The sequence below is a fragment of the Elephantulus edwardii genome, unplaced genomic scaffold (assembly GCF_000299155.1).
Source record: "Elephantulus edwardii isolate Elephantulus edwardi_28Jun2011 unplaced genomic scaffold, EleEdw1.0 scaffold00143, whole genome shotgun sequence".
In the NCBI taxonomy this organism is placed as follows: Eukaryota; Metazoa; Chordata; class Mammalia; order Macroscelidea; family Macroscelididae; genus Elephantulus; species Elephantulus edwardii.
The window spans coordinates 8,745,155-8,757,861 of record NW_006399893.1 but is presented as its reverse complement, the minus strand read 5'-3'; the positions used below and the strand labels follow the sequence as shown (position 1 = coordinate 8,757,861).

The 12,707-nt window shown below is 43.0% G+C and overlaps 1 protein-coding gene across 1 annotated transcript in view; it reads right to left on the bottom strand.

Annotated features, from left to right (window-relative positions):
- MGAT5 (mannosyl (alpha-1,6-)-glycoprotein beta-1,6-N-acetyl-glucosaminyltransferase) overlaps positions 1 to 12,707 on the bottom strand; it is a 361,502-nt gene that overhangs the window by 220,332 nt on the left and 128,463 nt on the right. The window contains exons 3-4 of the mRNA XM_006894455.1: positions 11,422 to 11,498; positions 10,128 to 10,217 (exon numbers count right to left, since the gene is read on the bottom strand). Of these exons, the coding sequence (XP_006894517.1) occupies positions 10,128 to 10,217; positions 11,422 to 11,498 (167 nt within the window). The remainder of the gene's footprint in view (positions 1 to 10,127; positions 10,218 to 11,421; positions 11,499 to 12,707) is intronic.

Here is a 12,707-nt window from a genome sequence, read left to right as displayed (position 1 = left end):
GGATTGATTCAGTGACTGGGATAATTGGGATGGGAGTGTCAGAGACAGTGCGACTGGCACAGGACAGAGCGGAGTTTAGGGCTGTTGTACATAGGGTCGCTATGAGTTGCAGGCGACTCGACAGCACATAACAACAACAACAACTGTGAGGTCATCCTGCTAGATTAATGAACATGAGACAGCTCCCCCTCCCCAGTCCAGCTCCTGCCCCCTACAGGTTGCTCTTCACATAACAAAGAATGAGTAACTTAAAGGTCCCTTAACTCTACAAGTACTCAAAGCTTTCAGGTACCTCCTGGCACATTCAAAATAAAACCCAGAGTTTTTACCAAGATCTGCACATGGCCGCCTCACTCTCCCTGCCTGACACCCACAGCCTTCCCTGCCAGTCCTAAAGTAGGTAACACCCTTTCCACCTCAGCAAGGCTGCTAGGCAGGGCAGGAATGAACGGGGAAAAAACAATTTATTCTTACCTAATAATAACAACAATTTTTTTAATTTTAATTGTGATTTTAACAAAAGTTTACAGAAGAGTTGGATTTTCATTCATTCACTGTTGCACATTTTCCTCCCTCCCTTCTCCTCTCCCAGTCCTCTTTGCAATGTGCCTCTTATTCCGTATTGCTGTACATATAATGCCTAATCAAATATTCCTTTTAAACAGTTCTTTTCTTCATTTGTTCCAATACAGTGTTCCTTATCTATCCACTCTTACCCTATTTTCCTCCCAAACCCGAGTCCTGCTTTATAATAGTGGTGTTATGCAGCATTTGTCCTTTTGTGACTTAGATATTTCACTCAGCATAATATTCTCCAAGGACATGGGATGTTGAATGATGGTTTCATTATTTTTCAGTGCTGCATAGTATTCCATTGTATGTATCTACCATAGTTTGTCTATCCATTTGTTTGTTGATCAGCACTTGGGCTGCTTCCATCTTTTTGCTATTGTAAATAATGCAGCAATAAACATGGGTGTGCATACAACTGTCTGGATGGCAGTTCTGATTTCTTTAGGGTATAAACAACAATTTTTAAAGTATTTCTTAAGTAATATTTCTGATATTCTTAATAATACAATTAAATAATAATGTCTGAAATTCAAATTTTGCTAGGTATCTTGTATTTTCCCAGCTAAACTTACGTGCCAGAAATCTCAGGTCTTCTGTATCTGTTGAATTCTCTATCTGGAACACTCTGTTATAGAGAGTTCAATGCCTCACTCTTTAACTTCCTTCCATCTTATGCCCAAATTGGCTTGCAGAGAAGCCTTCTTGTCTTTCTATACCTGGTTATATGACAATTTTGCACATTTTACTTTTCCTCAGTGTACTCACCACTTGCAGGAATTACTTCCTTTCTATACCTGGTTATATGACAATTTTGCACATTTTACTTTTCCTCAGTGTACTCACCACTTGCAGGAATTACTTCCTTTCTATACCTGGTTATATGACAATTTTGCACATTTTACTTTTCCTCAGTGTACTCACCACTTGCAGGAATTACTTCCTGTGCTGGTTTCTTAGTCATCATGTGCTGCCGCTCTTAGGTGTCAATGAGTCAACTCTGACTTTTGGTGAACCCGTGTGACAAAGCAGGAGTGTCACATGGAGTCATCTCAGTTGTAATCTTCATGGGAACAGTGGTTCACTCCCATGCAGCCATGTGGGGGATTCAAACCTTCTGTCAGCAGCTAAGAGCTCAGCCACTGTGCTACTCACTGTCCCATTACCATGTACGTTTCCAGAGTACTGAGACCTCATCTGTCACTGCCTGACCCCAGCACTGAGGTCTGAGACAAGAACACCGAGCACAGATGGCTTCTAACACCAATAATGCAAGATGTGGACATTCCATGCCTCTTGACAACACTACAGAATACGGTCCATGAAGCAGGACCTGATCAAGTCCCAGCACTTGAAATACGGAGAAGAGAAGCAAGTTAGGACAATAATACAGGGCAAATTTCAACCTAGAAACACCCTGGAAAACAAATCAAGAAGTTTCCGCAATACAAAATTGCAGCAGGGAGGAGAAAGAAAAAAAAAAAAAAAAAAGGAAATGAAAAGGAACCATTAAAAGCCATCAATTATTGGCAATATGGTCCTTTTCTTTGAAACTCAATTCAAATAACAAAACTTTAATCTAAGAGATGATCTAGAAAAGGTGATTGCTAATCTGATATTTGATAATATTAAGACATTTCCACTAATCTTTAGGTGTGAAATGGTTATGTAAACAGAAACATATTTAACTCTTGATGGAGGATATGATGTCTGGGATTTGAACAATGAAGGAACATAAGTGAAATGAAGTTGCCTCTGAATCAACAAATGTTAGATTTGGATAATCTATGCATTCAACATTCAACTCTTTAAACATATTCATTCTTTTGACACTCTCCACACTAAAAAGGTTTAAAATTAAAAACAAACAAACAAACTTCTTGGAGCTCAACAGGAATTAACCAGAAGCAATCTAGACAAACTATAGTGTGCAGAAGAACAGACCAGAGTTGATAACACTGAAGGCCAGGCTGTCAGATCCGTTATAAACTGAAAAGCCAAACTAGGTGTCATGAGTAGACTCTGACTCATGTCGACCCCTCCGCATGCCAGAGAACAACTGGTGTTTTGGATATGGATTGCTAGGCCTTTCTTCAAAGGTACCTGTCACATGGACTGTGGCCTACAATCTTCTGGTTAACAACTGAGGGTGTTAAGTGGTTGCAAAACCCAGGAACTCTACATTTATTATAAACAGCCTGTTAAAGGAGAGCTGGAGTTAGTCTGCCAGGTTCTGTTCTCTCCTATTCTAATTTCTCTAAGACTGAGGCCCGAGCAAGGAGTCTAAATGTGAATACTGCAGTATCTGAAACTCATTGGTGTACAGGAAACACCACTAAGAAGAGAGACTTGAGAGAGAGAAGAGGATGAGGGGAGAAAGCTGAGAAAGCAGTTCAGGCTGACAGAGAACGATTACTCTGTAAATTCAAGACTGATTTTATACAAAACCCCCTTTCTGTGGACAGCTAGAACTCAGGTAATAAGAACAATACAAACACATAGATGAAATAAGATAAAAATAGAGTTACACTCAGGAAATGGAAAGATTATGATTATATATCTGTGCCATATCTTTTTCTGTCAGGAAACAGTACCTAGCTAAAAGAGGATTTCCCATTTCAAATGCCTACACATTTTTAAAAAATGTCTACACATTTTAAAAAAGGTGTGTGGTGGTATGCTCAGGGAACAGTACTCCCCAACCCACCTCACAATGTTTTTGTCATTCAAGTTTTCTCTTGAAACCTAAAGAATCAATCCCATATCGCTGCCCGTTTTGACAAATTAGTCTGTGCAACACTATTTCCAAGTTATCTTTAGCAGCCAACACAGCCCATAAATCCAAATCATTGTACTGGTTATTAGGATTTCATTTCATGCTCGCATTCACAAACATTTAAGCTTTCAACCTTTGCTGTTGGGCATTAATCTTGGCATTAATCAAGGGATTAAGTATGCTGAATTTAAACTCAAGGTTAATAGCATGCTCAGCCAATATTAGTTTTACACACTGCCAAGGGAGACTAGAAAGAGGCAAAGACCTTTATGTTCATTGTTCATGAAACATAAGAACTGAATTGATGGGTACGGCATGAAATTGATTCTCTTGTTCCTCTGCGAAAGAGTCAAATACATCTACACACTCACACGGGCACACTGATCTAGTCCACACCAACAAATGAAGCAACAGCTGGTATACATCCTAGGAATTAGCAATCAATGAGCAATGTGATTCTTTCAGAGCTACATTATATGCAGTGGCAACATAAGTGCTTGGAAAAAAACCCACAAAAATATCAGGATGCTTAGAAAGGACCGATGCTTGCTAGCTGCTAGAGTAACTACATGAAAAGAACAAAGTATGTGTGGATGTCAAGTATGTGAGCATCAGCAATTAGTATAACATCAACCTTGAAGTAAAGCCCCTCAAAATTCACTCCCACTGGGTGAGAACCCACACTCCCAGTTACAGTTGACTCTCTAGTGGGTTTTTGGGAGGCTGTAAATAGCATAGGAGATGACTGTCTTCTTTCTCCTATGGAGCTGCTGGTGAATTCAATCTGTCAGAGAGGTGTCACTCGGGGGTACAGCTCAGTGGTGGGACATATGACTGCAGAGAAGTGTCACTTGGGGTTAGCAGTGCAATTGCCTAGCTCCCAAAGCGCCCTGGGTTTTGTGAAAGGTGACAGCAGTAAGAGACTCTGTGGAAAGTTAATATACCTGAAACAATGAAGTTCAGAGTGATTACTTTATAGGCCCTTGTCTCTGTAACGTGGATCATTACATGGCTCACAAAAACAGACACAGAAAATGAACCGCCTGATGTTCTGGAAACGCAAGGCTGCCTAATGAGTCCTTCACTTCCCCCACCACGCGCGCAGCTGAGCACCTGCTGTCTGGGCACTGCGGTCTCAGGAGAGCTGGTCCTGACTGCCCTTTTCTTTTCAAGGGTATGGTATCACCACAATTACAGTGTATGAGAAAACCAGCAAAGAGAAAGGAGTAATTGAAACTAACTAAATTATTCCAAACACAAATGAACTCGAACAGAGGATGGAGTATAAAGTAAATGGTTTCTAGCTACTAACCTAATTTCATATTTCCTTCTGTATGAAAAGGTGCTGAGGGAGTTCTGGTGGCTTACTGGTAAGGAGCTGCACTTCAGTTTTCCTTTTACACAAAAGGGTAACGGAGAGAAATAGAGTCTAAGACAGACAACCGTGATCTATCACTTCACTCATCACTACTCCATGGAACTGGTGACAGATTGAGGTGAACCCATTCATTTCAGGGTCTGGCATGCAGAGTTTGCTCCAAAATATTTCATTCTTTTACTGTGTGCTACCCCAACACCAGGGAGCTCTACTGGCTTAGTCATAAGGTGTTGCACTGCCAACCCGAATGCATATGGTTCGAATCCACCAGCTGCTCTGCAGGAGAATGATGGGCTTTCTCCTTCCATGGGATTTCCTGCGTCTGAAAACCAGCTTGGGGGTCAGCCAGGAGTTGGTTCTGGCTCAGTGGTACATCAAAACAACTCAAACACCAGGATTTCTGGGTAATAAAAGCAGTAAAGTGTTCAGCAGCTAACCAAAAGGTTGGTGGGGTTCCACTCCACTTGTTGATGCTCTGGAGCCAATGAGGCTCGTTTCGAGCCACTGATCGACCCTGACACTCAGGAGAGCCTTGAGTAGGAGCTGATTTGATGCCAACTGGTTGATTTTGGCAAAATCCCAACCATACACAATTTCTACCCACAATTCAGGGCCAGCAGCATAGCAGGCAGCTGTAGAGCTAACGCAAGGGGAAATGTTGATGGCTTCATTTCCTGTGACTTATCACACATGTGCTGTCTCCAGGTTGGTGAGGGTCAAAGCAGTTTACAACAGCGTACTGTAATGGAAGCTGGAATGCTGGGACAACTGGAAGACAAACACGAGGAAGGGTGAAGTCCTGAGACAGCTCTGAGACTGAGCGCTTAGATGCCACACACAGAGGAGATGGGCTGTGAGGGCCATTCCACCTCACATCTTAGGGTATCTGTCAGAGTTCTGGGGCTGAAGGCAGATAGAGACAGAACTGTCTCTTTAGTAAGGATTAAGAAAGAATAAAAGTCACTGGTATATGTGCTGATCAAGTCAGTAAGACAGACTTACCGATAATATCCCCAATTTTAAAAGAAACCCGGCACATGACACAGGAAGTAAAGGATTCAGGGTTTAATGAAATAAAAGAAAAAGTTTAAAGAAGCAAGAAAAAACCCTGAAACAGCGTTCTAAAGCCATAAATGTTGACTAGGGATGACAGAAGGAGAACTGACGCCTTTGAGCTGTGGCGCTGGAGAAGTGTGTTGGATATACCATGGACTGCTAGGAGAACAAACAGATTCGCCCTGGAGAGGGTAAAACCAGGCTGCTCCTTGGAGGCAAGTATTCTGAAGCTTTGTCTGACATACTTTGGACATGTTGCAAGGTGGGATCAGTCCTTGCAGTGGGACATAATGCTTGGGAGGGTGGAGGGACAGCACAGGAGAGAAAGACCATCGATGAGATGGATTGATTCAGTGACTGGGGCAATGGGGGAAGGTGTGTCGGAAACAGTGAGATTGGCATGGGATAAAGCAAAGTTTAGGGCTATTGAACATGGCATCACTATGAGTCACGGGCGACTTGATGGCACATAACAACAACAACAACAACAACAACAACAGAATAAAAAAGCACCAGGAAGGAATGAACTGGTTTCAGAAGACACTGCTAAGAACTTTATAGTATATGGGATGCACAGCAGTGCAGTCCATTTACTCAGCTCACCATTCAAATACAGACAGCAAGAGAAAAGGGGAAGAGAGGAACAGAGTGACTTCTTAATTACCAGAAGTCAGAAGAAGAAAAATGAGAACTAAAAACTAATTCCAAATCTAAAAGGGAAATAAGGACCCACAGAAAGCCTGCCAAGAAGACACCCTGAAACTATCCTTAAGCATGGACAGCATCAAAGCTGTAGAAACACCAGTTATGTGTACTGAGTCTATCTAGCTGTCCGATGGTCTACTTCCCAGATCAGCCGATGACTACCGTCACGTTCCAATGCAAAGCTGCCTAACCCAGCTCCACCCGGTGACAGGACAGAACTCAGCACTGAGGGTCTACTGAGTGTGTGGTTGGTTACCAGGAGTCAGGCTAACAGCGTAGCTAATACCAACATCTTCTGAGCTCTACTATAGGCATGTCTTCATCTAAACCCAAGAATCTATACAGCGGGGTCCTTTAAAAATAAACACACACAAACTTCTTCTTTTACAAATGAAGAATCAGAAGCACCAAGTGGCTAAGTAGTTTTCTCAAAGTCACAGGGCTTCAGAGGGAAGCTGACACAGAAGCTGGTGGACAGCAGGTGTAAGGCTTTCAGTCAGCATTTCCTACTGAAGTGAGCATATTGGTGAAATTTTCCAGACCTGTCCCATGGCACCTGTAGTGACAGTATGATAATGTAGAATTTGCTAGAAGGCAAAAGGCTCAAGGTTATATTCAAAGTTAAAACTTTGAAATAGAGGCTTTCAACCATGTATCATGGTGAATGATCATCACCTTTTCCAGGCCCAGTCCCGTGCATCCTCTCCTCCCCTTCTAACTGAAACCCATAAAACACAGCCCTATCGACACTCCTGGGGTCACCATGAGTAGAAACAGGCTCAAACCTACTGGTCAGGTCTTTTCCCTCTAGTCTATTCTCCTTCACCTTCCCAGATCCAGTGTAAGAAGTGGAGAAAGGGCTGAAGCAGAAATATAAAATCCTCTACTAGTATCTCCACAGTCCACTCTAACAGGAACACTCTTGGGCGGGGCGGGGTGTGTGTGTGTGTGTGTGTACAAAATTAGCTCAGCTTGTCAATCAGGAGCACAGCTGGACATTCACTAAATTCTATCAAATGGAAAAGGGTGGCGAGTACCTCTGAAAATGAAACAGAATACGGAAGGTGCTTTTAATTGACTTCCCACTGGAGTGACAGCTCACTCAGGGCCCTGAGCTTTACTCCTCTAAAGAGGGAAATAAAGAAATGGTCATTAGACCCACAAGTCAGAAAAACACCAAGTAAATGCTACACTTGCCTACAGTCTGCTGGTAAGAAGATTGCACACACCACTCTGTGTTTTTAATTCCTAAGCATTACTTTAATCACCATTACCTCTAAGGTTCCTGGGATGGACAAGGGATAACTTCAAGATAAAAACAAATCAAAAGAACAACCACATGCACACACACAAAAAAATCCAAAACAAATACACCAACAGAGAATTGAATAATCTGAGGAATCAAAAGTAGTGGTCTAGGAGTGTGGCGTATTCAAAACCAAAACCAGACTGGCTGCTAGATTAAATTCTGACTCACAGAGACCTTGCAGGACAGAACAGATCTGCCTATACGGTTTTAACACTGGAAATCTATCCAGAAGCAGCTGCCACATCTTTGTCCTGCAGAACAGCTGGTGGGCTAGAATCACCAAGCTTTCGTAATGAGTCTGAGCGCTTAACCATCATGCTAGCACAGTCCTGAGAGGCAGTGAGTAGAGGTAAAGCCTGCTGAACTCAGGGCCAGGAGTCCATTGTGAGGCTGGTTTAGCATCCAGCCCTAAAAGAGGCCTCTCCTGGTTACCTGTATATTAGCAAAGAGACGGCTGCATTCCACCTGAAAACCAGAACAGAAGCCTCTGTGAGCTGCCTTAATTCTGAAATACAGAGGCCTTCTCCCTGTATGGCAACTGGTCAGATGGCAACAATGATACAAAGTGCAGGATCAAATCAGAAGAAACGGCTGGCTGTGGAAAGCCTTCCCTGGTGGACTTCCCCTCAAATTAGTATGAGCACCATTTTACAAGATGCTGTGGGTGCCCACTGTCTATGAGAGGGAGGAAGCATGCCACCCCCTGCTGACTCCTCTTCTTCATATGAGAGGTAGGTAGGTAGACAGACAGAAACAGACTAGATAGGTCTGTAAAGATACATATGTAAGCTCTAACTCTATATCATCCCTTCTGACCTGCTAAAGGTTGAATGTCAATTCCATAAATCTGTAAAAAGTTCTATTCTTTCATGGACTATGGTCTATGGCATGCACCAGAAGGCTGCTGATGAGTAAGATGAAATGCCCACTCTTAGTGCTTTTAATATGCAAGAAGTCTTTTAATAACTGGAGTCCTTGGTGGTGCAAAGTGTTAGTGTCTGGAGATCTGCTTCAGAGAGATCAGCCATTGCGAACCTCAGGGAGCTGGCCTGTCTGACCCAGCTGGGGCAGCTAAGAAGTGGATCGCCAATAGCTCCAAGGCTCTGAATGACTCTCACTGGCTCTGGAGTCCTCCTGGTAGCAGTGGGACAGCCATGCGGCCATCTTGCAAAAAAATGATCAGTGACTGTAAATTTTAAAAAATAAAAACAAAACTAACAGTGCCTCAACAAGAAAAAGGTAAACAATATAATAAAAAAAGGGGAAAGGATATGGATAGACACTTCACAAGGGAAGAAATGTTCAAAATCTCTAGCTATTAGAGAGATGCAAATTAAAACAACTATGAGATATCATCTCACCCTAGTAACAATAGCAAAGTTCAACAGGGCAGCAAACAACAAATGCAGAAGAGGTCCTAGAGAGATTGGAATTCTTATTAACTGCTGGTGGGAATGTAAAATGGTACAGCCACTATGGAAGGTGGTCTGGAGATTCTTATAAAGATGGAAATAGAAATATCATTTGACCTAGCAATTCCACTGCTGGGAATATATCCTAAAGAAACCAGAGCTGCCATCCAAACAGATATATCCACCTCCCTGTTTATTTCTATGTTATTCACAATAGCAAAGAGATAGAAGCAACCCAAGTGTGCATCAACAAATGAATGACGGAAAAACTATGGAATGGACACCTACACAATGAAATATGATGCAACCTTGAAAAACAATGAAACAATAAAACAGTACACAACATGGGGAAGCCTTGAGGACATTACATTGAGTGAAATATCTCAGTCACAAAAGGACAAATTCTGCATAACAGCACAGTTATAAAATAGGACAGATGGGGTTGGAGAAAGCATAGGAAAGAGTGGGCAGATAATGAACACTGCATTGGAACAAATGATAAGCACTGTTTAAAAGGAATATATGATTATGCATTATATGCATGAGAACAATCTGGAACAAGAGGTGCATTGCGGGATGGGCTAGGAGAGGAGGAGGGAAGAAGGGAGAAAATGTGCGACAATGAATAAACAAAATAAAAAACCAAATGAATAAACAAACAAAACCCTTTGCTACTTACACACAAGAGTGCAAGTGTAAATGAACCCCAGACAAAAACAGAAGAAAAAAAAGGCAAAAGTAAATACCTAGCTCAGTCTGTTTTCTCTCAGGGAAAAAACATCTTACTTGGGAAGTTGTAAATAAGGAAAACATACACCCTCCAGGTGAAAATATACATTTTAAAAACATTTCAGATTTCACACACAGACACAAAACAGACAATGCCACACATCTATCACAGACACCAGAGCAGCAACTCACCTCACTGAGGTAAATAAAGAAAGAGCAGGTGGACCCGTCCACTCCATACTCTGCGTAGCAGGGATCTGAGCGCCACATATCTTTCATCCACTGAAAAGACAAAAAACAACAAGGAAGTTGCTCAGCAGCCCTCTCTGGGGCCCTCAAGTCTCTGCTGAAAGGGGAGATGGAAGGGGGCCAGGGGTAGGGGAGTGGCCCACAGAGTAGCCTCAATTAACAGAATGAAGATAATGAACTCATTAACACCACCACTACTCATTCCTGAATGATCTACAGGTAGACCATGGGACAAGCCAGGCCTTTATAGGGGGTGGACATTGACAGAGGCCAGGGAACAGTTCAGACAACGAAGTCCAGGACTTGGTCAAAATCAAGAGTCTGTGGGCAGAACAGTTCAGAGCTCAGAAGTTGAACTGACAGAATGGCAGTTTGGGCCCCCACCGGAGGGTCTCTGGAAGGCTTGGCAATTTCCTTCCAAAAAGCCAGTCTTGAAACCTCTATGAGCAGTTTTACTCTGACACACATGGGTTACCATGGGCAGAACTCACTCAACAACAATTGGTTTGGATTTCTGTTTTGGTTTTTGCTAATGGGATCCTTGCATCCAAGAATCCCCTTACTCATAGAAATACGAGCTCCCCTTCCCTGTGTACAGCACCTGGGAAGAGGGTGTGGGATGCTGAATAAGCATGCCCCCATAGGCATCCCAACCAGACCATGGGGAGCCTGCTAGGGCTTGTACTAACCATCCTGACTGCAATCCTGAACTGAAACTTCTCTCTGAAAACCACCCTTACAGGGAGAGGACCCCAGAGGGCAGACCATACAAACAGGATTTCAAAGGGAGAGGAGAAAGCTTTTTAAGGGTAAATGAGTGGCTAAGCCTTCTGGGTTCTCAACCCCAAATGCAAATGTGACATTTAAACCACAATCTGGAGGCCTCAGTCCAAGGGTCTGGGGCCTGGGGAGAGGACAGCTAGGACACTAAAGAACTGCAGTCCTTTGTCATCGTTTCTGGATGATCACCCTCCGGAGGAGGTTGGGGTGTTTGAGAGGAGGGTGGCTTCAATGGCACAGTGGGTGCCTGGAAAGCCCTGGCTCTGTCAGTGGACCGGACAGAGGTGCCCTCTGGGGCAGGAGGCAGGAAAAGAGCTGGCAGGGTTGCAGCTGGCAGGGCCGGGACTCCACAAATAGCCCTCTAGCCCATCTGTGTGTCTGTGAAGGGTGGTGAGTACAGAGTAGGGGTGAGTGTGCAGGCTGAAGATGGAAAGGAGCTGGCATTACATCTGCTTACCTTAATTTTCCCCTCGCAGTGGGGGTAGCCATCCATAGGAGGCAATACACATTTTTCTTGAGCTCCATTAATGATATCTGTAAAAGATTAAAAAAAAACAAGACACCATGAAGCTTCTAAAACACAAGCCTAGCAGCCTTCAAAGCAGAGAAGGATCAAGAAAAGCCAGGAGGAGACTTCTATAGTGGTAGACAGTCACATTCATACTCAAGGAACCCCACCAACTCCAAACACACCAGCTGGTCTTCAGTTGGGGCCTGGTACAAGGACAGCCCACCTCCATGTCTGGCCCAGATTCAAAGAATGAACTAGACCAACAGAGCCCTGGTGCTAAAATTGCAATTGAGAAATTAAAGATTCACTTAGGGACCAGGGAGGTTAACCAAGAGATTAGAAGGGTCCACTAGCCACTCTTGAAGACATGCTGTTGTTGTTGTTGTGTGCCATTGAATCACTTGTGACTCATAGTGATCCTATGTACAAAAGCTCTGATCTCTGCCCTGTCCTGAGCCAATCTCACTGATTCTGACACACCAACCCCCATTGCCCTAGTTACTGTATTAATCCATCTCATCTGGGGTCTTCTTCTCCTGCTCTGTCCCTCTACCCTTCAGAGCATGATGTCCTTCTCAAAGGACTGGTCCCTCCTGGCCACATCCCTAAATTATGTGAGACAGAGCTTAAAAATCTTACCTTCCAAGGAGAAACTTGGTTTCATTTGCTCTAAGAGAGACTTACGGTTCTTCAACAACAATAACAAAAATCTCAAAGGTCTGACTGATTTAAATATTTTCTCATAATAAATTCCATCTATATTAGCTAGAATCTAAGTGATTTTAATTCCTTGTAGGTGAAGGGGAAAATGGAAAAGTTTGTCTTCAAGAAGCTTATGGTGTAATGGTAGGCAACAGACAATAAACAACTGAATTGCTTAATAAACTTAGTCAGTAGGGGGTCAGGGAGTCTTTCTGGATTCAGCTAAAATGTGAAGATGAAGCAGACCTGATCCAGTCAAAAGGACTTGGCAAGGATGGCCCAAGAGAACTAAGCCATTCCGAATGCAGTACTTCACGTAGGCTGGAATGAAGAAGTAGAAAGTATTAGGAGGCTGCAGATCCCAAACAGGAACAATCTTAGCAGTTTTGCGCTTCATCTACAGGGCCTGGTGGAGCCCTGAAAGTTTTTAAGAAGTAAAATCAATGACTTATTCATTGCAAATACATTTTATAAGAGACACAAACGCAGGTTATACACATGGACTTCACCTGATGGTATGCATAGGAATC